Source organism: Metarhizium album (assembly GCF_000804445.1).
Source record: "Metarhizium album ARSEF 1941 chromosome Unknown scaffold_5, whole genome shotgun sequence".
In the NCBI taxonomy this organism is placed as follows: Eukaryota; Fungi; Ascomycota; class Sordariomycetes; order Hypocreales; family Clavicipitaceae; genus Metarhizium; species Metarhizium album.
In genome coordinates, this window is record NW_024467579.1 from 507,867 (window position 1) to 533,263 (window position 25,397).

Sequence of the window (25,397 nt, forward strand, 5' to 3'; positions counted from 1 at the left end):
TGCCGGCTCGGCCTTTTCAAGAGTGCACATGTCTCGTGTCCTTTGGGTCAGTTCTTCCAGTCGCTCGACCCGACGCCTTCCTCGGGGACGCGCAGCGTGCCCAGCTTGTCGTCCAGCCAGCGCGCCAGGTCTGCCGCGTGCCTCCTCATGGCGACGACGGAGGCGGCGCCCGCGCTTTCCAGGCTGGACGACGTTTGTGCCCCGGCGCTGGCTAGGCTCTCCACCTCGCTGGGACTACCGGCTGCGTCGCCGTTTTCGGGCTGCAGGTGCGCGTCGGGCTGGAGGTCGTGCGCCGAGGGGCCGACGGACACGAAGAGCAGGCCGCATTTGAGGCGGCGGATGATGACGGTCCCGCCGCTGAGCTGGACTGTGATGGTGACGGGTTTGACGGACCGGGCGGCTCTCCTTTTCGCGGCTGCCCTTTTGGACGCTGCGGTGGCGTGGGGGGCTGCGTCTTGGTCGTCGTCGTCGTCGTCGTCGTCGTCGTCGCCGTCGTCGTCGCCGTAGTCTTCTTTATCCGAGGTGTCTGGGTAGAGGACGGGCGAGCTGGGGATGGGGTCGGGGGTTCGGGAGCCGGGCAGCGCGGAGGGCACGTCGGCCGAGGAGGAGGTGTGGATGGCGAGGAGCGAGGCCGCGACGGTCGCGTGTGTGCGGAGGATAGATACCGGGTGTGGGCTTGCGTGGGCGAGGAGCTTGCCGTGGCAGGTGGTGAGGAGGAGCGTGGGCAGCTGGGGGGTTTGGTTGGCGTGTAGAAAGGCGTTGAGGCGCTTCGTGAGGAGGAGGGGTGGCGATGGGTTTGGGAGAGTCATTGTCCGTGATCCGTCCTTGGGTTCTCGGGGATGGGAAGCGATGGCGACGTCAATCGTCGTCGTGCTGCGGCGGGCGGGCTCGGGAGGCGAAGCGGGTGACGTGCTTGCTGACGGGACGGGGACGGCAGCGGCAGCGGCAGCGGCGGCGGCAGTGGCCCGTGGAAGAAGATGACTGGACGGGCGAGACGAGGCCGCTTGCAAAGGTCGTCTGGGCGCCGACTTGGCGATGCTGGGGGGGATGAAGCCGGGACGCGGGACAATGCGTTGATGAGATCAACTTGTGTTTCACTCGCGGTGCGGTGCTTCGTATGGCTTGGCGGCTCGGCTCCTCCTGGAGAGAAGGCGGCCCACGCTAGCCGTTTCGGGGCTGGTGTGGCGGCTACGTGACGCGTGGACCAAATTACGTCGCCGGATGCATGCGACACGAAGTCATGAGCAGTCTCATTCTGAGGAGGCGCATTGAGCAGTACATGCCAAGCATTGCATGGAAAAATGGTGGAATTGCCTAGTGTACGCGGCAAAAGCACTCCATGCCCTGACGGCCGGCCTGCGTCTTGCCAATGAGCCAGGGCCTGGGCAGCAATCGCAGGGCAGAGATATGCATGACCACGAGTGACGCTGCCACGTGCAAGTAAAAGAGTAAAAGCACGCACGACACGGATGGGATGGTTTCATTTTTACTGCGCTACTTAGTGGCCAAGTCAGAAAAGGTATCTGTGCATCCCACGGATGGCCACCCCAGACTGCAATTCTGTGAAGCGCAACATGGGACTGGAATGGGGGGTTGGCAGTCCTAGGCTCCCGTTCCAAGGCTTTTTCGCAATGAAAAAGGGCGAGTCCACAATGGGAAAGTCATTTATGCGAGCGAACAACAGCGCCAGGGATATGCTGAATAGGTAGGTCATGCCTCAAGACTAACGTTAACTAGCTCGACCGTGATGATGAAACACCGCTCATGTCATGTCCGCGTTCCTGATGACATGGCAATCTCGGCGATGTGGCGAATTCAATACGTGATACTCCGTATTTTGAGTACGAACCGGCCGGGATGCATGTCCCCGACTCGCCCTCAAGCAACGTGTCAGACACTTGTGGGAAGACCAAGTTGAGTAAAGCGGAGGCGGACCCGAATAAATAAAAAATGAAGTAAAATAAGATAGAATAGTATTTGCAAAAGAAACGCGGTGCGACGCCGTTTCACGGAGGCTCTGCAACAAGCTCGCAAGGGAAAAGTCCTTCATCGTAAATCTGTCACGACCGATCGTCTCCATGGCCAAAATGCGGGCGCCATCGCGTTCGACGAACAGGCAAACAGAATTAAAACACTGGTCAAGAGCCCGTACGACATCCGAGGACGCTCCTCTCTGCGTAGCGAAGAAACTGGCAATCATCTGTCGTCGATAGTCTGAGGCCAAAGTCGGCAAGCCATGGCGCCTCACATCCGTTCGCGCCGTGCGCACCTCGGCCACGGGCCACTTCGCATGGCGCCATATTTTCTTCCCATCAAGGTGACCGAGTACGTAGTAGTAGTTGAGATGACAGGCAATTTCATTTTCCGCATACGGCCATGTCACACGCTCGCCAATACGCACGGAAGTCCAGCTAGCCCGGCTGCCGCCTTGAACACTGAATAGCGACCTTTGCCATCATGGATCATGGGGGTAGCAGGCGTCAAGAGGCGTTTCATGATCGACAGGCCATGCATGCAGGCACGACGCCGGTGGAGTCGACGATTTGTTGTCGTATTGAAGCCAGAGGGTTTGCAGAATCGTTGCCATCCGTTGGAATGGAATGACTACGTTCAACCTTGGATGAAGAGGCGTGCGGGGACTGGCGTTTGAGCTGTGGCCACGGCAGGGGGGGCGGGGCAGGGGCAGGCACCGTCAACAGGCCAATCAGAGCCTGCACCCTGAGCACCAGCGACGGCCCCACCAGGGCGTCCGGACCACCCTGCAAGCGCCGCCCAGAAGCGCCAATCATGGTGGAGCTGGGTTGTTCCAATTGGCGCCAGGGGTTCGAGTACCGGTGCCTCGTGGTGCTCCGTACCTGACTTGTGTTGTAACTAACGTTAACACCTGTCCCGACTCCCGAGTCTGGGGAAGGGACGACCGGCCACCACTTGCGCCTGCCCGTTCCAGTCGAGCCGACGAGGACAACCGTCACGACTCACACTGCGCCAAGTGCCACCATTAATCTCTCACACCAGCCATTTCTTCATTCCAACGTGAACAATAATAGCTCCCGCCTGCCACATCTCGGCGTGCTCTTCGCTTCGTCTCCATTCGTGCCATCTTGACCTGTCGTTTCTGCCACACTACGTACTACTACTACCACTGCTACCACTACTACTACTTCTACTTATTAATAACATAATAGTTTCCGACTGGCCCTCAAAGTCTTGATACCTGGTCTTGAAATCAGACATCAGAGACCTGCTTCGACCAAGAGCACATCATACGCTTCAGCCGACCACGCCATTCCACCTGTACGCTCGTCTCAATCCCTCTTCAGTTGGCCTTGGGTTGCTCGTGGTCCTTTGTCCCCTACTTTTTTACTGCTGGGGGGAAATGCAACACCCTTTGCTTCTGCTGGTCGCCTAGTAGAGCCTGTTTGCGACCACGACGACGCCCGCCCGCCTGCTGTGACGATCGCCCCTTGGCCGCAGTCTACTGTGTTTGGAAGTCATGGGCAGCGCGGAGTAGCGGTCTAGCGTAGGCCGTCTCTGTTTCGTCTTCCCGCTGCTGTCAGCCAAGGCCTTCTTTTCCCTTGCCGTCGATTGCATTACGTTGAATATATCATCTCAACTGGGGAGGAAGACCATTCCGAGCCGAGGCGCGAGGTGTACTGACGGCAGGACCGCAACACGGCAAACCACCCCCAAAGTCGCCGAATCAACAAGAATCACGCGACTAGCAGGTTGTCCTCTCAGTTGCTGAGCCCGGCTGGACCGCTGGACCGCTGGACCGCTGGACGAGGCCATCATCAGCAAAATGGGCTGCGCACGTAACCGCAAGAAGCAGACACGCGAGTTTCTCGACCAGAAATGGGACTACATTAACCTGCGGGACTTCAGGGCCAAAGGCTGTGGCCCCGGGTTCGCATATGGCTATTTGTGCTTCATGCTGATTATCTCGATCGCTGTATACGCCGTCGACAGCTTTACTGCAGTAAACTTGCTCGCTTTCGATCAATGGTCGTCCAAAATCGAACCTGCTATTCCGTTCAATGTCTCCAAATGGATTTTTTCCATTTGCATCCTTCTCTCGTTCGTCAACCTTGCATTTGAAGGCGTCCGAGCCTTCCGTGTAATGAGGCGTGGCAATGTGGCCGAATGTTTCCTCGACAGCTTAGCAGTTCGCTGGGAGTCAATCCGTTTTGGAGCTCAGGGTTGGAGGCGATTTCTCGTCTTTGCGGAACTTACAAAGAGCAAAAAAGGGTCGGAATATGTGGCTCTGTTCACCTACTTCAGCTTCAAGTGTATGTTTGCCTTGGGCCTCCCTTGAATTGTTCGGTTTTTGATTCTGACTCTGCCTTGTAGCCTGGATCCGCGTCATCTTTTGCTCTGGTCCACGTCAGGTTGTAAACGCCCTGACGCTGAGATCGGTATACGTAGCCAAGCTAGCACCCACCGCCACAAGCGTTGACGGGGCGATCCTGGGTTTCTTCGACAAGGTCAGGCTACTGGCTGCGGAGGATTACCAGCAGGCCGTCATCTTGTCAGGCATGTGTTTCACTCTTGTCGTTTGGTTCTTTTCGGCTTTGTTTCTGTTGCTGGCAGTCCTTTTCTACGTTTTGTTTTTGTTCCATTGGATTCCTCGTGCCGATGGCGGTTTGAGTGGCTACTGCGAGAGAAAAGTCAACAAGAAGCTCTTGCGCATCGTTACGACCAAAGTCAATAAGGCTCTTGCCAAAGGGCAAGCGGACAGGTACAGGGCGGAATTGGAATATGCGAAAAGGACGGGTGAGAAGGTATCACATCACGATCGAGCGGCTACACTACCGACGCTACCTGGTGTCCCGCACAATGTGGATGACAGCCTTCCCAGAATGCCTACCATGGGACAAGATGAGAGGACGGCCGTGGTACCAGTGTATACATATGGCCATGGCTCGTCTGGGAACACCGAATTAGGCCCGATGGACGGCAGGCGGCCAATGCAACGGACCGGCACTTCTACATCGGGCTCGAGCCATTCGTCTCGGGCTCCTCTGATGTCTTCTGCAGCAGACGTGGGATATGGCCCATCATACTCATCAGCCAGTGTCCTGCCGCCACGATCCAGTCCATCCAACTCGCAACAGAGCTTTTCTAGCGGGAGACCCGGCTACGGACATGCGACAATTGGTTCTGGCATTCCTCTGCGAACCATCACCGCCAGCCCTGCCTTGACCGAGAGCGGCTTGCCCATGTACCCAGGTCTTGTGAGGACACAAACGAACGGCTCGACAATGGTCAGCAATTACGGTGCATTACCGCCTGCGAATCGAAGCAACACAGATCCCACCGGTTATGCAACATCATCTCGTCCATATCAACCATACAATCCCTCCCGGGGTGTTGGTGGCCGGGAGAGCCCAGCTCCATTTTATGGAAACAACAGTGGACATTTGCCACAATTTCGGAGCGTGACAACAGGGTCAATAGTGCCCCAAAAGGCGGGAGCTCAATACTGTCCTCCGCAAAGAGACATGATGTCGCTAGCGTCAATGAGACGTTTTTCAGACGACGACATACTGGACTATTACCAGACGCAACCAAGTGGATACCATATCGAGTCACAACAGAATCGCGGATACTATTGAGTTGAGGTGGCTGGAATATCAAACCCACCGTATCGGTCAGCGTTGTCACCTGGCATATCACTCGCATCGGGATAATGTTTTTTCTCCTTGCTGTCTTTTCTCTTTTTGCACAATGTTTCCAAGAGGCGTTGGGTTTGGGACAGGGACGACGTCTATGAATGACAGTTGCTGCATTTTTGCCATACATTTCTGTATATACACGGCCAAGTAAATTTTGTGGGAGTGACGGTGGTTTTGTGTTGGCTAATGATTTGGGATGCCCGAACCAGAGGTTCTCCTCGACATATACGGAGTAAGATCGCCAGGCGGACTGGTAGTCAGTCTCTGCGGACTACGTACGCAGCAGCACCGCATTTCATAGCTGAGCCTCGGCCTCTATCGGCTAATGCATAGATAAGTTTATTCCACGCGGCCACTGTGGCGTCCAATTGGCGCAAGCTCCCCGGTCGTCGTGTTCCGCACGACGAATCCACTCGCCGTGATGGACGCTGCTTGGTGCTGGATGCCCGGCTGTACGGGCTGCCGCGGTGGTGACGGGGAGCCTGGGCATCTGTCCCGAGCTGGGCCCGGGCGCGACGATGATGACCCGCAGGCCATTAGACGACGACTTTATCGGGACGTTTACCGTGTCGAGCCTGCCCGGCCGGAAAGACGGCGAGTTCCCAAATCACCGCGCTTGCGGTGTGGAGACAACCTCCGGGCCCCGCTCAATATCCCCGTTTCGGCGCTACGGCGGCGAGCCAAGCTTTCGGCTGCCCCTTCAGGAGGGTGAGCGACCGGAGTCGTGCTGGCCTTGAAAAGAAGGATCGGGGTAATGATGTGAGTGCCTTTACGGGGACAAAGAAAAGTTTCATCTCGGTACAGGGCCGGCATTGCTGACGCTGCTGAACACGTGGCTGACCGGCGAGCACGTGGCTTGAGAGGACTCTGGGTATTGCGCTGATTGGCGCCTTGAAACAATGAAACGCCTTCTATGTAGATCTGCGGGCGGCAAATGTGCATTGTGCCAGCGTGTAAAAACCCCACAAGATATCGTGTAGCGAATGGCTCCGTTGTGCCGCGACCCACCCACCTTTGCAAATAACGCCGTATTATGCAAAGCTTTGGTCTACAGGTCTCTGATATTGCAGTCATGCTGAATACAAATGAAATATTAAAATAAAAAAACCACAATCGCGATACTCATCTCAATGCAGCCCGCTCTCCCCGGTTTCGGCCATGTACTTCTGACACTTGACCAGCATTTTTACCTGCTGGCTGACTTCATCTAGTCGACTGATTACCTTGCGATTGCCGTCCATGAAGCCCAGAATCGAATACGGAATGTTGGTATCTGCGCAAAACTCCCTGACCATGGCTTGAACCTTGCGAAGATTGTGGCGGGGAACTCGAGGAAATAGGTGATGGATGGCTTGGAACTGCAACCCGCCGTGGATAAAGTCTAGCCAAGCGGGACAATCAACGTCGAGGGTCGTCCGCAGCTGCCGCTGGGGAAAGGATTCATCTTCTCCCAGGTCCGAAGTTGACATTCCCCAGTGTGATAGCGTTATTTGGACGTGTAGAGGCATGGTAACCATGTGGGAGATGAGAACAAATGCCACGCGGATGGTCCAGGTCGGAAGTGCGCGCCAAAGCAGGAGGTAGCCGAACAGAAACCAGTAGCACGTCATAAAGGCAATCTCGGTGGGACGAATCCACCAGGCCTTGCTGCTCCCGAGAGACGACGATTTGGAAGAGAGGACATGAAGCCATGAGAGAAGGTAGAGATTGAATCGCGCGATACCCATGACGGGGTAGTACGTGTACTTCTGGAAGGGAACAAGGAATTCGGCGGCGGCGTCCCACACAAAGGTAAAGTCATAGTAACTTGAGCGAAGGGACTTGAAGAATGATGGACATGTGGCGAAAAGGGGCAGGTTTTGAATGTCGGGGTCATGTTCCTGACGGCTCTGTTAGTGAGGGTTTGCAAAATAGGATGCGAGTATCGGCCGCAGCATACCGGCATGTTTGTGATTAGGTGATGAACATTGTGACTGCTTTTCCACCAGCCCAAAGACAGGCCACAGCAGAAATCGGCGATGAACAAGCCAATAAGCGTGTCGACGGCAAAGATGGTTGTGATGGCTCTGTGGCCAGCATCGTGGGCAGTAAACATAATTTGATGCTACGACATGTGAGTTGACGGGGCAAATGGCAGAACGGAATCGAGTGTTACTAACCCAAAAGAGGCCAAGGAAGACGGCAGAAGTCAGATGCCAGCCGTGGCAGAGAGTGTAAAGGAAGAGACCGAACAAGGTCGTGTACCGGACCATCTCCTTGACATACTCCTTGTATGGACAAGCGTAGAGGCCCTCATCTTGGATACGACGGTGTAGGAGTCGATACTTGGCGGCAATGGCACCTTGGACAAGCAAGTCCAAGGGAGGAAAGTCTCTGCCGTCATTCACCTTGCCCTGCTGGACAGCCCACTCGGTCCATTCTTCGGGGCTCAAGGCAACCCGAGCCTCGGCAACCTTGTCCGCCTTGTCAGCGTCAACGGGTTTCTGGGCCTCGACTATGCCATCCCGCACATGGCTGGCGTTGGCACGCGGGAGGGCCCTGTCCGAGGCTATCTGACTCCCAGTGGCATATTGCGAGGCAGGAGACGGACTCGATCTGTGGGACTGGTCTCGGGAAGCAACTCTGCTAACGCCACTACCGTAACCCTCGTCCAGGAAGTCCTTGTCTTGATCTGACGATTGAGTCTCGGACAGGTCGGGCACGATTTCTGATTGGATTCCTTTCTGGAACACGCCTCCTCTGATTGGCGGTGTGCGGTTGGTCCAGGGACCCATTGGCTTCCGGCCGATCCGGTATGCCTTCATCGTTCGTAGCGTGCGATCGGTGTGGTACCTAGAATGCAGGGCCTCAGTCCATGATGACTCAGGTATTTATTTCGTAGTAGTTGAGATTTGAAAGGGTTACAATGCAGTGTGCCCTATGCATCAGCCAGCAGCCCCATCAGCCGCAGTCCGCCCCAAGTTGTTCAAGCTTAAAGATTCAGATCTGACATGCCCCTTTGGGTAGCAGACCCCCGGCAACCACAACCAGGGTCTGGTAGTTCAGCCTCTTTGCACCGGCGCAGCGCCAAGATGACAGTCCCTGAACACTCTGGGAAACGGAAAGGTGACACGCAATTATTTCCCTGACGAGTGAAAAAACAGAGGTGAAAAGAGTGAGGCATATTACGCTGTTATTTCATCGGTGGCATCTCTTCCAACCATGTGCATGATTGCGAGGCGACCACCGGGGTGCCTATCCAGCCACGAATCGAGGCGAAGGACATGCTCCTCAAAGATGACAACGACATCTCCGTCGGCAATCATGGCATCCACCGTCTCTGGGGACAGAACCTGGTCGCGGCTCATTTTGGGCGGCCGTATCGTACTGCACCACTTGCCGCGTGGCGATGCGTCGTCTATCAAGATTGTTGCGGCTCGTCAAGAACAAGGAGGGGGAGTCGCGGCCGGTTGTATTTTGTTGAGATTCGTAAATGAAACAGAAAAAGATGAGGAATCGATTCCGGCAGCCGTCGTGCGCGAGGAAATGCAGAGGGTCGAGGGATCAATGGGAAGCGGCACAGGTCCAGAGGAAGGAGCGAAGGAGCGAAACGAACGCGCAATGTACGGAGTAGGGCAGCTGCTATTGTGCCACACAAGCATGGTCTGTCCAGTTCGTGAACAATGGAGCAAGGCTGACTTCCATGGACAAGGTGTATAATGGAGAGACGTAAGGGACCAGTTGACCCTGAGAATAATAATAGGGGACCGGCCATCAGGTGCCTGCTTCCGTCTTATCCTTTCTAGAAATCGTGGCAGACAAGCGGTGCAGGGGGGCCGACGTCCTCCTATTCATTACTCGTGCTCATGTGGTTCTGTCTGCCCTTGGAGCTGCTACGTACTCCGTACAGCCCCCCAGCAATAGGAGGCCATGGCACGGAGCACTCCGTATCGAGAAACTTAATTCGTGCTCCTGCAATAGCCAAGACTGAGATCACCTTCCCTGTTTCTCAGAGCCGCAAGGGTCGCGTGGGCTGTGCCTCTCACATCTCTTGGCAACCTGCCGAGGTGGATAGCGGTGGATACGGAAAACGAACCCCATGCGGCGGCAACTGAGCTGAGCTTGCTTTGGCAACGTTGATAGGGGTAGAAAACACGTGTACGGAGTATGTGAGCTCTTTTTTATGGACCAAGGAACCGCAGTGAGGGCAGGCATTTGTTGGACGGACGAGAGGACAGCTCCTGTCGGGGTGACAAGACCAAGATGAAACAAGCACGTCACCGCCAGACACCCCAAAGAGCCTCAGATTATCAGGCATGGCCACCGTGTGCCATTGTCTGTTTTCTTAGCTTGCTTGGCCTGCTCGGATGATGGAGGAGGATAGGAGGAGGTTGAATTTTGCCATCCTGGGTCAGTGTATGGTAGGTACGGAGTACTTGGTATGTATACTGATCGGCCGGCCAGGGTCAAATTGGATTGGGATGTTAGTATGGCCGAGCGGGGTACTCCGTACGGGCACCTGAGTACTCGAGTACTTGAAACTTTAAGCTCGTCGGCCTACCTAGGTAAGTACTGAAGTACTTAAGAACTTGGCTTGCTACTCAAGTACCGACTCAAGTTCTTGGAGGTATCAAGGTGCCTGGGCCCTACGAAAGAACTTCCATGGACACCACGGCAGCAGGTTCCAGGTGCGTACCTCTAGGTTCTTGCACCTCAACAGATACTAGTGAGAAAGGCACGAGGCGACTTCAAAGGAGCATCCTTGGGAGGGACAAAAGCCACGGGCAGGCTACGACTACAACACGACAGCTCCACACGCACACGCACACGCACACGCACACGCACGCGCACGCGCACGCACACACGCACACACACATCGCTTCACAAGCAAGCATAGCTCTCAGCAAGCCACTACAATCATTTGCCGCAAGCATTCGCAGTGGTGCATGGAGGAACCAATAAGCCAAGCAAGCATAGCTATGGAGTACTGACTTTGATATAGGTCCCTCTTTTGTGGCCTTGTCTTGACTCACGTATTTCTAGACGGAATCACCATTGAACCAACCGCAATAACAATTGCCCGCAACCGCTTCCTTTCGATAGAAATACGGCATGACATTGTCTCGTGTGTGTTGGGGTGGTTGGCCACTCAAAGAGCAAAGAATGGAAAAGAGTCGGAGAGTGATTGTGCTATTTTTGCATCCGGTGCTCTCAAAGGAATTGGACTTTTTTTTGTTCCGCGCGCCAATTGAGCGACGGCCTCGAGACCACTTCCAACTTGCATACAAACATAAATGATTCATCCACTCGACGCTTCTTTAGGAGCGGCAAAAGCGGGCGATGCTGAAATGATGTGTCTCAATGCTTGATTGGACACTCTTGAGACCTCGAATCCCAATGGCTACTTTACTTTACTCTCGCCCATGGTCGTGTGCCGCCATATCCTGAGCGTCTCGTTTCTTCCCGCATCTCCCCGCCCTTTGCATTGCTCGTTTCACGCAGAGCATTTTGTTTGGGGGGTAGAAACGAGTCCGGAGTGATTAACTCCGGCTGCGCCTCCCATGAACAATCCACGTCATGGAGCAACCGAGATTCGAGTCGAGTGCCAGTCATTTTGGTCGGTCTGGACAAGATTCGACGGCCATTCGCCGCATCTCAACCAGCCCAGCATCCCTGCCCGGGTTCCTTACCTGGGTTCCGGCCGACACCAAGCTGGTGCCAGCGGTTGGCCACATTTTCACAACAAGGCTCGCGAATGTGCTGGAGCAAAGCCGTCAAGAGGCGCCCCTGGTCGACCAGTCGATACCAGACCTGGGGCGGCGTAGATGCGTCTTGGCAATTGAGTTGTGCATCGGTGCTGGAAAGTATTTCAAAGCCAAGTTACACCACAGTCTTGGGTCTTGGCGTTGTTGACGTCTATCTTGACTTTGGGTACCATTTTGGTCATCGGGGAGAACTCGTGGACTGCGGAGTCCGGACTATCAACCGATGCAAACCCAGCTTTGGTGTTGGCCGAGATCTGGTCAGAGACATGACGAGATTTCGATCTCACCGGGACGCGGTTGATTCAATCATGGCCATGACCTCGGAGCACGAACACATGGCGTCGCAAATCTAGGATACAATGGCCACATCCTTGGGTTTCACTCACATATTGCGGCCGTCGGATCTCCGACAGTCGCGCCACGAGCGAGACGCGTTCCCGCAAGCCCAAAAAAAAAAAAGAGGAAGGAAGGAAGGAAGCGGATTGGTGCAACGGGCTCCTAGTAGGTACGGAGTACCTAGGTACATCAGCACTACTACGGAGTACTGCCGCGACCCATGGCACTTCCACCAATGACGCAACCACTCGCACTCGCCTGTGAGATGATGAACTTGGCTCCATCACCCAAGTCCAGCTACGCCTTGAATCCCATTGAATTTCGCGAAAAATAGCTATATAACCCTGCCGGAACTTTGCAATTGAGATGCCGTCTCGAAAAAGATCTGCGCCGGAGCCAAGCACTGATCGGAGACGGTCTGGCCGATTATCCACGGCTTCACAAAAGAGCTCCTACTTCGAAGACTCGGATACTCCATCGAATGAGGATGAAGCTCCCCTGAAGAAACAACGTCGACTCTCTGGGAAAAGCAAGTCAACTTCGAAACAACTCGAGGAGGATCAGTACGTCCAAGAGACGGCAGATGAGGACCAGAAGGAGGAGGAGGAGGAGGCAGCGGACGACGACGACGACGACGAAGCACCAAGAAGAGTTGAAATCATACCTCTGGAGAAGATGAGGGATACAGGAGGGGTGGAATATGAAGATCACAAACTCCATAAGAACACGTTGCTGTTTCTCAAGGACCTAAAGGCAAATAACAAGAGAAGTTGGCTGAAATGTGAGCTGATGAGCCCTGGTTGAGTGTCGTCGTTATGCTTACAACATGCAGCTCATGATGGCGAGTACCGACGGGCTCTGAAAGATTGGCAATCCTTTGTGGAGACGGCTACGCAGACCATAATTGAAGTAGATGAAACGGTTCCCGAACTGCCCATCAAGGACGTCATATTCCGAATATACAGAGATATTCGCTTCAGCAAAGTGAAGACGCCATACAAGGTACGCCGAACCCTTGCTGGCAATCAACCAAGATGGTGACTCAACGCGCAATAGCCTCACTTCTCGGCCGCCTGGTCACGGACAGGCCGGAAAGGTCCCTACGCCTGTTACTACATGCACTGCGAGCCCGGATCGTCCTTCATCGGCGGGGGCTTGTGGCATCCCGAAGCCGCGTTCGTCACGAAACTCCGCCGCAGCATCGACAGACACCCAGATCGATGGCGACGGACGTTTAGCGAACCTTTGTTGAAGAAATTTTTGTTCCCCAATGTCAAGGCCAATGCCGGTCCAGAGGCAGTAATCAAAGCCTTTGTGCAGAGAAATCAAGAGAACGCGCTCAAAAAACGACCAATGGTGGGATGACTTGGAGGCCCTCGTGACATCGTTGGTCACTAACTGAGCTTAGGGATACGAAGTTACCCATAGGGATATCGAGCTGTTAAAGTTGCGCAACTACACGATTGGCGCCAAGATCGATGCCGACATGTTCACCAAGGATACCGCTCAGCATGAGGTGCAAGAAATCGTGCGCGGTATTGCTGGCTTCGTATGTGTCAAGAAGCGCCGCAAGGTTGTCTCGTTTGACTAAACGCTTGTGCAGGTCTCGTTCTTGAACAGCATAATTATGCCCGATCCCGCAATTGATGGAGATGGTGGCAGCGACGACGACGACGACGACGACGGCGACGAGCTGGAAGAGCAAGACGATTAGTAGCCGGTAAATGCGATTGGAGAAATTCTCTTGGATTGTAACCGTGTCCTTTAACCCAATGTAATATTATACTCCCCGTCGAGACCGTTTCCACCACGTGAAGGTAGAGATACAAACAGGTCAACACACTGACAGATCCCTCAGAAGGGGCAAAAGCCTTCCTTCTCTCACGAGTGTACATCATCATGTGGCATCGGCATCCTTCAGTTAACATTGCTGGGCTCAGTGGTAATCATCTGATCAAATCTTGTCCAGTCCCGGCACGCGAGGCGGACCGGTTGTTGATTCGGTCAACTTGGACAACCTATGCCCCAGAGACGGCGCCACTGTTCCTACCTCTTTTCTACGCTCGCCCCTCTCCGCCTGCTTCCCCCCAGACGACTTGTTGATCCCCTCCAGGTCCTTCTTCGCATCCTGATACATGTCGTCAATGATGGCCGCCTCAACAATGGGGTCCAGCGGACAGTCGGCTAGACAGAACTCGCGCTCACGCTGCTCGATATGCTCCCGCACAGCCTTGAACTCGTCCTGAACAAACTTCAAACGCTGCGGCATGCCCGACCCCTTCAGATAGGTAAGAAACCCGGCAATGATGGTGTTGATGGCACCAAAAGCAGTCACGGCGACACGGGAACCGTCTGCGGCGCCGAGGGCCGTCAACGACGCCGCAACTACGATTTGTGTGCCGAGGCAGACGTTGACAATGATGTTGTACACTTTGAAGCCGCGGGCCGCTTTCCTCTCGGCCTTGATCACGCGAGGATAGATGCCCAAGTTGGGGGCGGCCCGCTGAGCATGGCCGTCGCCGGAGACGGTGGGCACGGTGTCGATGCCCGTGAGGGAGCGGAAGACGAGGAGTTTGTCCCGATGGGGCACGAGGGCGTTTTCGTCGGTCGTGACGATGGTGATGGGCCTGTTTGCGCTGGCGGCAGAGTCGAACGTTGCGCGGCGCGGCACGGGCTGGAAGGCCCTCTCTTGGTCATCGAGATGGGGGAGGGTTTTGGCCAGGAACCAGCGGGATGCGCCTCGAAGCATGATTTTGGCCAGTGCGGGCTTGGTCGAGATGAAGCATTTGCTGGTCTTTACTTCTCCGGGAGCGGGAAAACGAGGAGCAAAAGGAGGCGAGAGTCGGGAACCGCAAGGGGGGGGGGGGGGGAAGACTTGCGGATTTCATCGTCCATTTTGCTCCCGTTGCAGGTCCAGCAACAAGCTTGCATGTGTCCCTACAAACCATCCCCCTTCTTGACCCAACCACGCACCAGGAACCTTTACAAAAGGCTCAAAGCCAACAGATCAGACATTGGACGGGCTGCATGTCTTTGACCAGCTCTCCAGCGCCCCAGGATTCGGGCCAGGGTTCTCATTACCGGTGGCACTACTCCGTATCTCGCAGTGCCCGTGACATGCACGCCATGCTCACTCAGCCCAATGCTTGCTGCCGTCTAGTGAACCATATCTTGGTCAGAAGAGGACGTCTTCACGCCCCGTTTGCCCGGGACGGCAGACGGGCGCAGACCCCCCTGCCCTCCTCCTGGTCCAAACACCAGATCAGCTTCCCAAAAGGCCTTTATGTTGTCTCATCTCGGTGCAACGCTCTGGTCAAGTTGGGGCCCCGGCTGGGGGTACTGGAGAGGAGATGCTGAAAATGGACAACCCTGAATTGCCGTCATGGCCTGTCGCGCCGCTCGACCCAGACACAGCTATGCCTTTCCAGGAGACGTGGCTGTCGGCCAGGCAGTGCCAGGATGGGATGCCAGGGAGTCGACGCCAGGGACCGTGCCGACACCGCCGTCTATTCATCTCGCGCACGCAGCGTCTTTGGAATATGCATGTACGGTTTGACGAGCTGCTAGGGACCAACGACGCGGCTGTTCCTGTTCTGTCTCTCCAGCATGCGTTCCTGTACAAGGTCATCGTGGACTTCCAAGTCGCACATATACATGCACACAACACAACCATGGGGAATGCCTCCATGTCACGGCTCCCGTGGGCTGGGAACGCCATGGCTGAAGAGCGCCTACAAAATACGCCACCCGTCGCCAAAGACGTGACTGACGACGTCGGCGCCCGTCCATAACACGGGAGACGGGGGGGGGGGGGGAGGCCTCCCCTTATCTGCCCTTGGCTCGTGGCTGGGCATAACGCGCACAAAGAGGGCTCAAAGGAAAGGCAATAAACGCCCCAAATAACTGTGCAAAACCGCAAAACGACATGATGCATCGATTCTCCAACCCAACAAACGGTCAGCCACCAATTAAGCGCTTCTGGTGCGCATGTGCGCGGCATCGCCGACTGTTTTTTCGAGCAGCGTCGCCGCAGCCCGTCAGCTAGAGCTGGGACCGGCAATCACATCATCTTTCTCCTTCCCTCTGCTCCGAGTGGTGATGTCTCAATGGTGCTCGTAAACGTAAGAGCCACATGGTACAAATAATCGATGCCCATTTCTCGCTGCAGTCAGAGTCAGACTCAAAGACTATTCTTATTGCCGACCTTCAGCCCCACAAACGGCAGCGGACTGGAGCGGAGCGGAGCGGAGCAGAGCGGACAATGCCGGCCCACCGCGTCAAGGCCGTGCCGGAGATGCCTGCGCTTTGGACGTTGGGCCAACTCTAAGCCATGGGACATAAATACGCCTCGGACCTCCCTCCAAGCTGCGCTCGCTCGCCTGGCAGCCCGAGTACAAAATAAGTAGTAGAAACACACCCGTCGCTGCTCAAACCTCACCCGCAACGACGGACAACATCCGGTCCTTGTACAGAAGCAATCGATTTTCACGCTCCAACCTGAGCCAAAAGAAGACAGGCCCCAAAATGTCCGACGCATTGAGCCCCTACGCCGAGCTCTACGCCAACCCCTCTGGCCCTGGAGACCAGCGGCCCACCGCTCTCCAGGTCGTCGAGGACAGCGGCGCAAAGGGCACACGGACCGGCAGAGTGGTCCTCGTCACGGGCGGCACGGCAGGCATCGGCGTCGAAACGGTCCGCGCCATGCACAGCACCGGCGCCGACGTCTATTTCACGGCGCGGAGCCTCGAAATGGCCGCCGCCACAACCGAGGACGTGCTCAGGACCGCCTCGGGCCTCGGGCAGAGGCGAGCTGGAAGTCGTCGAGATGGACCTGGACTCGCTTGATTCCGTCCGCAAAGCCGCCCGGGACTTTCTCACAATCAACATCCTCGTCAACAATGCCGGTACGTCTTCCGCAGTCGCCCGGCTCCGTCCATCACTGACCGCGGCCCAGGAATCATGGCCTGCTGCACTCGCGGAGGGCCGACGACGCCGTGGCCACCCAGATGATGAGCCCGCCCCAGGGCGCGGCCACCTCCGTCTGGGCCGCCGTCGCAAAGGCCTGCGAGGGCAACGGCGGCAAGTACCTCGCGCACTGCGGCGTCGCGGGCACAGCGGATGCCGCGGCGTCCATCTTGGACCCCGGCGCCGCGCCGCACGCCTACGACCTCGACGGCGAGGACAGGCTCTGGGAGCTGAGTGCCAAGTTGGTCGGGCTCGAAAAGGACGTTTGAAAAAAGGGCGCCCGGTTGGGTTTTCAGACCCGCCCGACGCGGCGGACGGGCGATTTCCTTTGTCGACACCAGCACACGCGGAGGGAGAGTCCTAGATAGATGGGTAGATGGGGGGTAGATGTGAATCTATACCCTTTGACTGTCCAGTCGTGTCTAGCACGCAAAGTGCTCAAGCGGCGGGGGCGTAAGACATCAAGGGCTCACGTACGTACCGGGCGAGAGCCGAGTCTTGTCCCATGGTCGCTCGTGAAGACGTGTAAAGTCTTTATTCGACGCTCGACGCTGGACCGAGAAAGCCCCCAGCCTGGACTCTACACGCCCCTCGCTAGCATTCCAACCGCACAAATCACAAATGGAACCTTTCTGACCCAGAACATGTTTGACCGGGACGGAAAGATCAGCATCGCAGCGGCATCGAATAGACGACATCGTGTCGTGGTCATCCTTTTTAAAAATATCTAGCACGGCCAGCCCCCAGCCCCCAGCTGCCACGCAATCCAAAGTTCGTGCCTAGGAAACAAAGGCGGGATAACGGTCAAGTCCATCCCTTTTGGCAGCACAGGGCTTTCCCTCTCTCCTGATGACTACTGTTCTCGCATTCCTCACCACCGCCCCCGCCCCTGCACCTGTCGTCTCATCCAGCGCAGGGCGCGGGTTTGAAACCACACCGTGTGCCCGTGGGACCGGGGCAGGGAACAAAAAGCCAGCGGGGAGTGGAAGAATACGGCGAAAAAAAAAGATCAAGATCGAGTATCTTTCCCTCATAAGTGCCAACCAAGTCGACCAAAGAGTCCGAGACGACAAACGTGCACCACGTTCCTGCTTAGCCTGAGCCTGGCAACTGCCTCCGATTCACCTCGTTGCCTCTTTTCAACCGTGCGAGTTTTTGTTCTTGTTTTACCATTGGGCTCCGACGTCGTTGGATTCGATGCCTTCGGCAGAGGCCTCAGGGGCCTACCACTGAGACTGCTCCTTGGAGGGCTCGGCCCACTCGCCGGTGCCGGAGGCGGCCCACTCGCCGCCCTCGGCGCCGTCCCAGGTTCCGCTGAAGGCGGGAGCGGAGGCTTCCCACTCTGCGCCGGCGGCGGGCGCGGCGGGCGCCTCTTCCTCAGCGGGCTTCTCCTCCTCCGTCTTCTCCTCGGCCTCGGTGTCAGGGTCGCGGTCTGGGAGTGTGCGGGTCAGCAAGACGGGACGACAGAAACGGTACTGTCTACCAAGGAGCGCGAGCGTGCCTGGAAGAAATAGGGGGCTGGGGGGGGGGAATGGACATACAAAAGTACAGATCGGGCATGACGTCCCAGGGAGTCTCGCGGTTGTAGATGGTGCCACGGAGGCGGAGGACCTCACGGGCAAGCAACCACCAGATGGTACCGATAGCGTGGCGACCCTTGTTGTTGGTGGGGATGGCGACGTCGACGTACTCGGTGAGGGAGTCGGAGTCGCAGAGGGCAATCACGGGGATGTTGACGTAGGAAGCCTCCTTGATAGCCTGGGCGTCGGTGCGGGGGTCGGTGACGATGATGAGGCGCGGCTCCTTGAAGGATCGGGTGATGTAGTTGGTGAAGGAGCCGGGGGTGAAGCGACCGGCGATGGACGACGCTCCCGTGTGAGCGGCGAACTTGAGCACGGCACGCTGGCCGTAGGGACGGGCGGAGATGACGCAAATGTCGGCCGGGTTCTCGACGGCGACAATGATGCGGGCAGCGAGCACGATCTTCTCCCTGGAACACGCCCCAGTCAGCACTGCGATATTTAACTGAACGGGGGTGAATTTTTTTTTTTTTCAGGAACAAGTCGAAAACGCAAATTTGCAGCGGGGAAAAAAGCTTTTAAAAATTGCGCGAGCGTTCAATGTTCTCCCGAATTTTCCAAAATCAACATACCAGGTCTTGCCAATGTTGATGATGTTGACGCCATCGGCACGAGTCTTCCAGAGGTACGGCTCCATGTGCACCTGGAGGTTCTTGCTGCCAACGTGGCATTGAGCAGCCAGGAGCATCTCAATGTCCTGGGTGGTGGCGTTGAGCACCGACGGCAGGTTGTTGGGGGCCATCTTTCCTGATTTTCTTCCTTTGCAGATAAGACGTGGGAAGCGGGTGGGAAGAAAAGAGGTCGGAGGTCTTGTAACGGATCGTAGAGGTCGCAGAAAAAGTTCGCGAGGATCACACACGAATTTGCGAAAGTGTGTGTGGTGGTGGGTAGCCCTGACGGCGCCAGAGCAAAAGAGGACTAGCTCCCTGGGCATGGAAAATCAATCACGCGCACTGCGCACTAGTCCGTGTTGGGAAATGTGTTGGACTTACGTACTTGGGTCTTGGGTCCTCCTGTACGTACCTGCGCCCGCGGACAGGGAAATTTTGAGCATCTGAACCGAAGGCCGTTGCAGGTCATTCGCCTTGCTGGCCTTTTTTCCAATTTTCTCCTCGAGAAGCCCAGAATAAGCATGCCGCCGAGATCAGATGTACTACGGCGCCTGGGCACCTTTAACGGTAAGGGTACTGCCGCTCTCGAGCTTGTTCAAATTGAACGCCATTTGGTGATTTGCTAACGTTTGCATGACAATAGTGTGTCTCCGGCCAAAGCTGCGTGCAGCGACACAAAACTTTCTGCCCATCGTTCAGACGGCCAACCTGTCACAGCGAGAAAAGAAGCTCAAGGCGAAGCAGGATCCATACAAGTGGGCACAGGCTCAGCAACGCAAAAACGCAAACCTCAAGCGTCGCGAGGAGCTCCAGAAGCAACGGGACGAGGCATGGGGCGATCCCGTGCTGGGGAGAACAACGCCTTTTCTTGAGTCCCTTGACACCGCTGGCCAAGTCGGCCTCAGTGAAGTGCCCCGAGACGCCAGCGGCAATGCTCTGCAGACGCCCCACGAGCTGCCAACATCACCGGGTCTGAGAAATCACTTCCTAACCGATGCCGAGTTGGAAGAAGCGACGAAACATGCCTTTACGCTCAGCAAGCCCATGGCGGCGATTGTTGGCGACCAGTTGAGCGACGCAGCCTCGAATGAGGCCAATATTGAGAAGCACAAGCAGGACCACGCCAGGGCGGTGGAGGCTTTGAGGCGCATCACCTCTTTGCGGAATGGTAGCGCCAAGGACCGCTTCCACGCCAATGTTCGCCGCTTGATTGACGAGTTTGGCCGTCACAAGACGGACAAGTTCCTAAAACCCAAGCCGCAGTCTATTTCACCCAACACCACACCCATGCCTGGTCGTGCAGGTCCCGACACAGGCAGCTCCGAGGTGCAGATTGCCATTCTCACCGCAAAGATCCGGAATCTGTCCAAGGCCCTTGAGATTAACCGAGGGTACAAGGATGTGCACAATAAGCGAAACTTGAGGCTGCTGGTCCATCGCAGGCAGAAACTGCTGGCATACATGGAGAGAAAGGAGAGGGGAAGCGAGAGGTGGACACACATGATTGAGAAGCTGGGCCTCACACCCGCTACCTGGAAGGGTCAGATCAGCTTGTAATAACTTATGAGAATTGCTGTAGAATACTGTACTCCTATTTGTACAAGATTTCAAGAGCCGCATGAGTGGATAATCTGCTTGTCCACATTTGACTTGGTTCGCCTCCACCGATGTTTCGCCCGAAAGAAAAAAAAAAGAAGAAAAGACCGTTCGACCTTTCGCAATTATGAGCTACTGGGGTCGATAAACTACAAGCCATGCTGATAAACGTCAAAAAATCGACAACAAAGACGTCTCAAAACACGCTGATGAAGTTGCCAATGCGATCCTTCTGGTTCTGAGCTATGCACTCGGCGATCCATGTAATGTTTCGGATCTCCTGTCTTCTTGTTGGTACACCGGGTCAACCTAGAAGGGAATATTGCAATAAATGCGGAACTCACCTGTTCTCGAAGTTTGACCCACGCATAGACAATGGCATGCGTGAATTGTCTAGTGAAAGCACTCTTTGATATTTCCATCTCTTTCTGATAAAACATGTCCTCCAATGTCCTGCCGTCAGCAGAGCCGCCACCCATGTTACCAGGTCCGGATGAGCCGCCAAGGGAGACGGCATCAAAGAAAGTCTTGTAGTCATGAACACCATCGACAGCCAGACGAACACCCTCGGGGTCATCCGCACGTGACAGCATAAGAGTACCCTCGGGGTACAATTTACCAAAATTGGGATAGAGCTTCTTGCGGTCTGCCTTGGACAGCTCGGTGCCGAATGAGTTGAGAGTAATGTTGATCGCTCTTCGATCGGCCTCAAACTCAAGGATCTCCGACATGACCTCTGCTGTTGGCGTACCAGCCATGTCGGGGTGCGAGTTGACAAAGTTGTAAAAGTCCTCAAGGTAGTTCTTGTACAGGGTGTTTCGGACAATCTCAATGTTGAGCTCGTCAAGGTCCTGGTGACTCAGGCTACCCTTGAAGTATGCAGCGAGAGGAGTCTCGATTAAAACGCTGTTGTACAGTTCCTCGATATTCGTGGCAACGCAAAGAACGGGCATGGTCTCGAACCACCCCAAAGGATGACATCTGTCCAACAACTCGCGCGTGTCTCGCTCGTGAAGAGTACCGGTGATGAGAAGGGCAACATTATCAATCATGTAGCCGTACGTGACGTAGTCCATGAACTTTGCCAGTGATCCGACAGCATTGGCTCGGACATAGCGAAATTCAGAGACCAGCTTGTCGGTGGTTTTTGCCGCAAGACTAGACGTTGATGGATTGGGTGGCAGGGAGGCAAGAAAGTCGCCATAGGCAGGACCAAGTTGAAGCTTGAGGTCTGCTCTTCGATCAGCCCGCGGGCGTGCGACATGATGGGGACAGAAGAGGCAGGAATAATCATACCGTCGATAGTTTCGCACTGAGTCAGGTTGTTGTAAGCGGCGCCGGTGAGAAGGCCATTGCGGTAGCCTCGGACGATGCCTTCGACATAGCTGTCACGGTTAGTCGTGCATGCAGATTCCTGCCAAAAGAAGCGGACCTACCCATTGTTGACGTTGAAAAACAAACCTTCCATCTTGCCTGACGTCTCGTGAGTCCTGAGATTCGGTTGCGACGCGAAGTAGAACGACAGCCGTGGGATAGGATGCGCCCGCCCAGGTGAGATGTAGAAGTGGCTGGCTGGCTTGGCTGGTCGTTGCAAAAGGGCCAACTGCGGATGAGTTGCTCGGTGTCTACCTGGGTACGTACCCAGGTACGGAGTACCTAGGCAGTCACCAGCTACGGAGTTGGAGTAGTGCACGCGCCAATGAGAGTTAGGTTCAGCCGGACTTATAGAAGCGCCGGCACCGGGCTGGTCCCACTATTAGTGCCTCCCACTATTAGTGCCCACATGTGTGTGCGTGCAGAACCAAAGCCAAAAATTTCCAGTGCAACTCTGGAGCTCCTCTTGCCTGAAAAATTTCCCATCACATTTCATCTTGCGTGCGCACATCGACGGCAATTGCGCTTCGCAAGGAAGCAGGACCCCAGTCAAGCCGAGCAAGTCCGTTAGAGGCAATATCGTTTGTTTGCAATGTCTCTCTTCGTTCTTGCCGAGACGCCGGCAGGGTGAGTTTTTGCACATGCTGCGCCGCATCCTGGCCACACTTTGTCAAGTTTGAACTGCAATGGCTGACACAAATGTAGCTATGGCCTGTTCAAGGCTTCCGACAAGAAAATCTTCAAGAATGGGGACCTTGCCGCTGAACTTGGACGTCCGGAAAAACTGGTCGAAATGTGAGGACAAAACTCGACGACCCATCAAGATTGTGTGCTATGCTAACATTGGGTTCCTTGCAGGCTTAAGCTGAAAAAGTTTGTCAAGTTCGACAGCGCTGCCATGGCTCTTGAAGAAGCCGCCTCTCTCAAGGAAGGCAAGGTCCCAGCGCTCCTCACCACTCTCCTGGAAGATCTCAAGAGCGAGAAGAAGGCCTCGCTCGCCGTCGCCGACATGAAGCTGGGAACCGCCATCTCCAACTTGCCCCAGTTCAACATCACTCCTGTGGCTGGATCTGAAACCATGGATTGTTTCCGAGGAATTCGTGAGCACCTCTCATCTCTCATTCCTGGGCTGGAGCAGGAAATTGTCGATCGCATGTCTCTCGGTCTCTCCCACTCCATGTCCCGCCACAGGCTCAAGTTTTCCGTCGACAAGGTTGACTCAATGATCATTCAGGCTGTCAAGCTGATTGATGACATGGACAAGGAGCTCAACGTGTACGCCATGCGAACCAAGGAATGGTACGGTTGGCACTTCCCCGAGATGGCCAAGATTCTCAACGACAACATGGCCTACGCCCGTGTTATTCTCGCCGTGGGTATGCGAACCAATATTGCCGACGCTGATCTGTCTGAAATCCTCCCTGAGGAGGTCGAGGTCGCCATCAAGGCAGCCGCCGAAATCAGCATGGGTACCGAAATTACGGAAGAAGATGTGGACAACATCAAGCTTTTGGCCGAGCAGGTCATTCGCTACTCCGACTACCGTACCCAGCTCTCCTCGTACTTGGAGACTCGCATGCGTGCCATTGCTCCCAATTTGACAGCCCTTGTTGGCTACCTAGTCGGTGCCAGACTCATCGCCCATGCCGGATCCCTCATCAGCCTAGCCAAGGCACCTAGCTCGACCATTCAGATTTTAGGTGCCGAGAAGGCTCTCTTCCGAGCTCTCAAGACCAAACACGATACCCCCAAGTACGGTTTGATCTATCACTCTTCCCTTATCGGCCAGGCCACCGGTCGCAACAAGGGCAAGATTGCACGTATGCTGGCTGCCAAGGCTGCCCTTGGCCTGCGTGTCGATGCCCTCGGCGGTGATGATGACGAGCAAGATGAAGAAGAGCGAGCCATCCTCGGTCTCAGCAACCGTATCAAACTGGAGAACCACCTCCGAAGGCTGGAAGGCAAACCTGCCTTGCCCAAGGGCACCAAGGTCGCCCCATCCGGTGAAGCCGTTTCTAGCGCATTCATCCTTAATAAGTCTCGACGATATAATACCGATGCCGACGGTGTTACTGAGGAAGTGAATGGCAAGGCTTCTTCCAAGAAGGAAAAGAAATCCAAGGACAAGAAGCCAAAGATCGATGTCGTCGAGGAGGACTCGGACGACGAGATGAAGGACGCTGAGGATGGCAAGAGCGATAACCAAAACACCACCCCCGTCAAGAAGGTCGTCAAGCTGTCAACCGAAGAGTACGAGCGCCTCGCAGAAGCTGCCGGCCTTTCCGTCAAGAAGTTCAAACGGAAGTACGAGCGTGGTGACGTCGAGCTCGGCGCCGATGGGACGCCCAAGGTCTTTAGCAAGAAGGAAATGAAGAAGCTCCGAAAAGCCGAAGGCGGCGCCAAGTCCACACCCGCAAAGTCCACACCCGCAAAGTCCACTATTGAGCCCTCCCCTGAAAAGAAGAAAAAAAAGAGAAAGTACGATGATGATGATGAGGAAGTCGAGTCCGCCAAGAAAGACAAGAAGCAGAAGAAGAAAAAGCGCCACTCCGACGCCGAATAGAAGACGGCTCAGAAGAATCACAATCTTGAACTGCGAGCGTGTCGTGGAGGAAACGGAACCGCAAAAAAGAACAAAACGCATCGCATCAGGATCGGCAATAGTCTGCGATGTGTGGTTGTATGATTGATACCTGAGACTGTACATGGCGGCCCCGGGAGGGGGTGTGGGCGATGGTGGGTTTTGCTGACTGGAAAGCATTCTTCTGGCCTCGAACTTCTTGTGCCGACTAGGGCGCCGGCGTTTTTTTGGGAAAGGCTTGGATTTTCACGGCATCTGGCGCGATTTGCTTTCCTTTATTTTTGCTCCACTTTGTAATCTGTTGTTTAAAGTTTCCTGTCATTTGGGCCCGGCCATCGTCCAGTCTTGGCGACGTCTTGAGGTTATGGGCGGGCGAAAGGGAATTGGCTTAGTAGACCGCATTGGCATCAGTCAACTATAGGCATCCTCGATTTCCTTGGCTTTTTCAACATGATTTAAATGAATCATTTTTCGCTTACTTGCAGTTTACGAACCAATGTAAAAGAGGTGTTTAAGTAGCGCTGCTGTCATTTCATCAAGGATGACGTTGTACAAGCAAAATATCCAGACTGTCTCCTCCGCGCCCCAGCGAGCGATTAGGGGTATCCGTCGCAGGATCATGAGTAAGACCAACTCCAGCACCGATCCATATATATCCTGTCGTACCCATCTGTCCAAATCCCTGGGCTATCGCACCAGGGGGTTGTGATTACCAATTTTCGTATATTTCGCCTTGACCAAAGCCGAAAGGGAAGCCTACATTAGCTTTACAGTCACCTCTGTTCCACCTATTCTATCCATCCAGTCCAAACCAGAAATCAAAAAAGGGGCAGAAAAAGGATGGCTCTGAAACGTCAAGCCACAGCAGATCGGGAGCGACAACGGGAATTAATAGAATAATGAGTCGTTCAAGCGTGAGAAGATGCCGGCGTTGCTGA

The 25,397-nt window shown here is 55.2% G+C and overlaps 10 protein-coding genes across 10 annotated transcripts; 5 read left to right on the forward strand and 5 right to left on the reverse strand.

Annotated features, from left to right (window-relative positions):
* Positions 1 to 47: 47 nt before the first annotated feature.
* On the reverse strand, positions 48 to 809 carry MAM_02858 (uncharacterized protein; the record flags this gene model as incomplete). The annotated part of the gene is made up of 1 exon (XM_040821657.1): positions 48 to 809. One exon carries the CDS (start codon positions 807 to 809, stop codon positions 48 to 50), a length of 762 nt encoding a protein of 253 aa, XP_040680226.1.
* Positions 810 to 3,799: 2,990 nt separating this feature from the next.
* On the forward strand, positions 3,800 to 5,612 carry MAM_02859 (pheromone-regulated membrane protein; the record flags this gene model as incomplete). Its single annotated transcript, XM_040821658.1, has 2 exons — positions 3,800 to 4,286; positions 4,348 to 5,612. The coding sequence occupies 2 exons, from the start codon at positions 3,800 to 3,802 to the stop codon at positions 5,610 to 5,612; spliced, it is 1,752 nt and encodes a 583-aa protein (XP_040680227.1).
* A 1,187-nt stretch (positions 5,613 to 6,799) lies between these two features.
* On the reverse strand, positions 6,800 to 9,019 carry MAM_02860 (fatty acid desaturase; the record flags this gene model as incomplete). The annotated part of the gene is made up of 4 exons (XM_040821659.1): positions 6,800 to 7,552; positions 7,612 to 7,776; positions 7,832 to 8,504; positions 8,841 to 9,019. The coding sequence occupies 4 exons, from the start codon at positions 9,017 to 9,019 to the stop codon at positions 6,800 to 6,802; spliced, it is 1,770 nt and encodes a 589-aa protein (XP_040680228.1).
* Positions 9,020 to 12,118: 3,099 nt separating this feature from the next.
* MAM_02861 (uncharacterized protein) lies at positions 12,119 to 13,466 on the forward strand (the record flags this gene model as incomplete). The annotated part of the gene is made up of 5 exons (XM_040821660.1): positions 12,119 to 12,533; positions 12,585 to 12,754; positions 12,809 to 13,108; positions 13,161 to 13,301; positions 13,356 to 13,466. The coding sequence occupies 5 exons, from the start codon at positions 12,119 to 12,121 to the stop codon at positions 13,464 to 13,466; spliced, it is 1,137 nt and encodes a 378-aa protein (XP_040680229.1).
* Positions 13,467 to 13,706: 240 nt separating this feature from the next.
* Positions 13,707 to 14,501, reverse strand: MAM_02862 (uncharacterized protein; the record flags this gene model as incomplete). The annotated part of the gene is made up of 1 exon (XM_040821661.1): positions 13,707 to 14,501. The coding sequence occupies one exon, from the start codon at positions 14,499 to 14,501 to the stop codon at positions 13,707 to 13,709; it is 795 nt and encodes a 264-aa protein (XP_040680230.1).
* Positions 14,502 to 16,276: 1,775 nt separating this feature from the next.
* MAM_02863 (NAD(P)-binding domain protein) lies at positions 16,277 to 16,986 on the forward strand (the record flags this gene model as incomplete). The annotated part of the gene is made up of 3 exons (XM_040821662.1): positions 16,277 to 16,525; positions 16,578 to 16,660; positions 16,707 to 16,986. The coding sequence occupies 3 exons, from the start codon at positions 16,277 to 16,279 to the stop codon at positions 16,984 to 16,986; spliced, it is 612 nt and encodes a 203-aa protein (XP_040680231.1).
* A 954-nt stretch (positions 16,987 to 17,940) lies between these two features.
* Positions 17,941 to 19,039, reverse strand: MAM_02864 (40S ribosomal protein S0; the record flags this gene model as incomplete). Its single annotated transcript, XM_040821663.1, has 3 exons — positions 17,941 to 18,149; positions 18,259 to 18,707; positions 18,870 to 19,039. The coding sequence occupies 3 exons, from the start codon at positions 19,037 to 19,039 to the stop codon at positions 17,941 to 17,943; spliced, it is 828 nt and encodes a 275-aa protein (XP_040680232.1).
* Positions 19,040 to 19,429: 390 nt separating this feature from the next.
* MAM_02865 (ribosomal protein S15 precursor-like protein) lies at positions 19,430 to 20,465 on the forward strand (the record flags this gene model as incomplete). The annotated part of the gene is made up of 2 exons (XM_040821664.1): positions 19,430 to 19,475; positions 19,552 to 20,465. The coding sequence occupies 2 exons, from the start codon at positions 19,430 to 19,432 to the stop codon at positions 20,463 to 20,465; spliced, it is 960 nt and encodes a 319-aa protein (XP_040680233.1).
* Positions 20,466 to 20,700: 235 nt separating this feature from the next.
* Positions 20,701 to 21,972, reverse strand: MAM_02866 (Vacuolar ATP synthase subunit d; the record flags this gene model as incomplete). The annotated part of the gene is made up of 4 exons (XM_040821665.1): positions 20,701 to 20,784; positions 20,849 to 21,735; positions 21,801 to 21,889; positions 21,941 to 21,972. 4 exons carry the CDS (start codon positions 21,970 to 21,972, stop codon positions 20,701 to 20,703), a joined length of 1,092 nt encoding a protein of 363 aa, XP_040680234.1.
* Positions 21,973 to 22,470: 498 nt separating this feature from the next.
* MAM_02867 (nucleolar protein NOP58-like protein) lies at positions 22,471 to 24,441 on the forward strand (the record flags this gene model as incomplete). The annotated part of the gene is made up of 3 exons (XM_040821666.1): positions 22,471 to 22,505; positions 22,584 to 22,673; positions 22,737 to 24,441. 3 exons carry the CDS (start codon positions 22,471 to 22,473, stop codon positions 24,439 to 24,441), a joined length of 1,830 nt encoding a protein of 609 aa, XP_040680235.1.
* Positions 24,442 to 25,397: the final 956 nt, after the last annotated feature.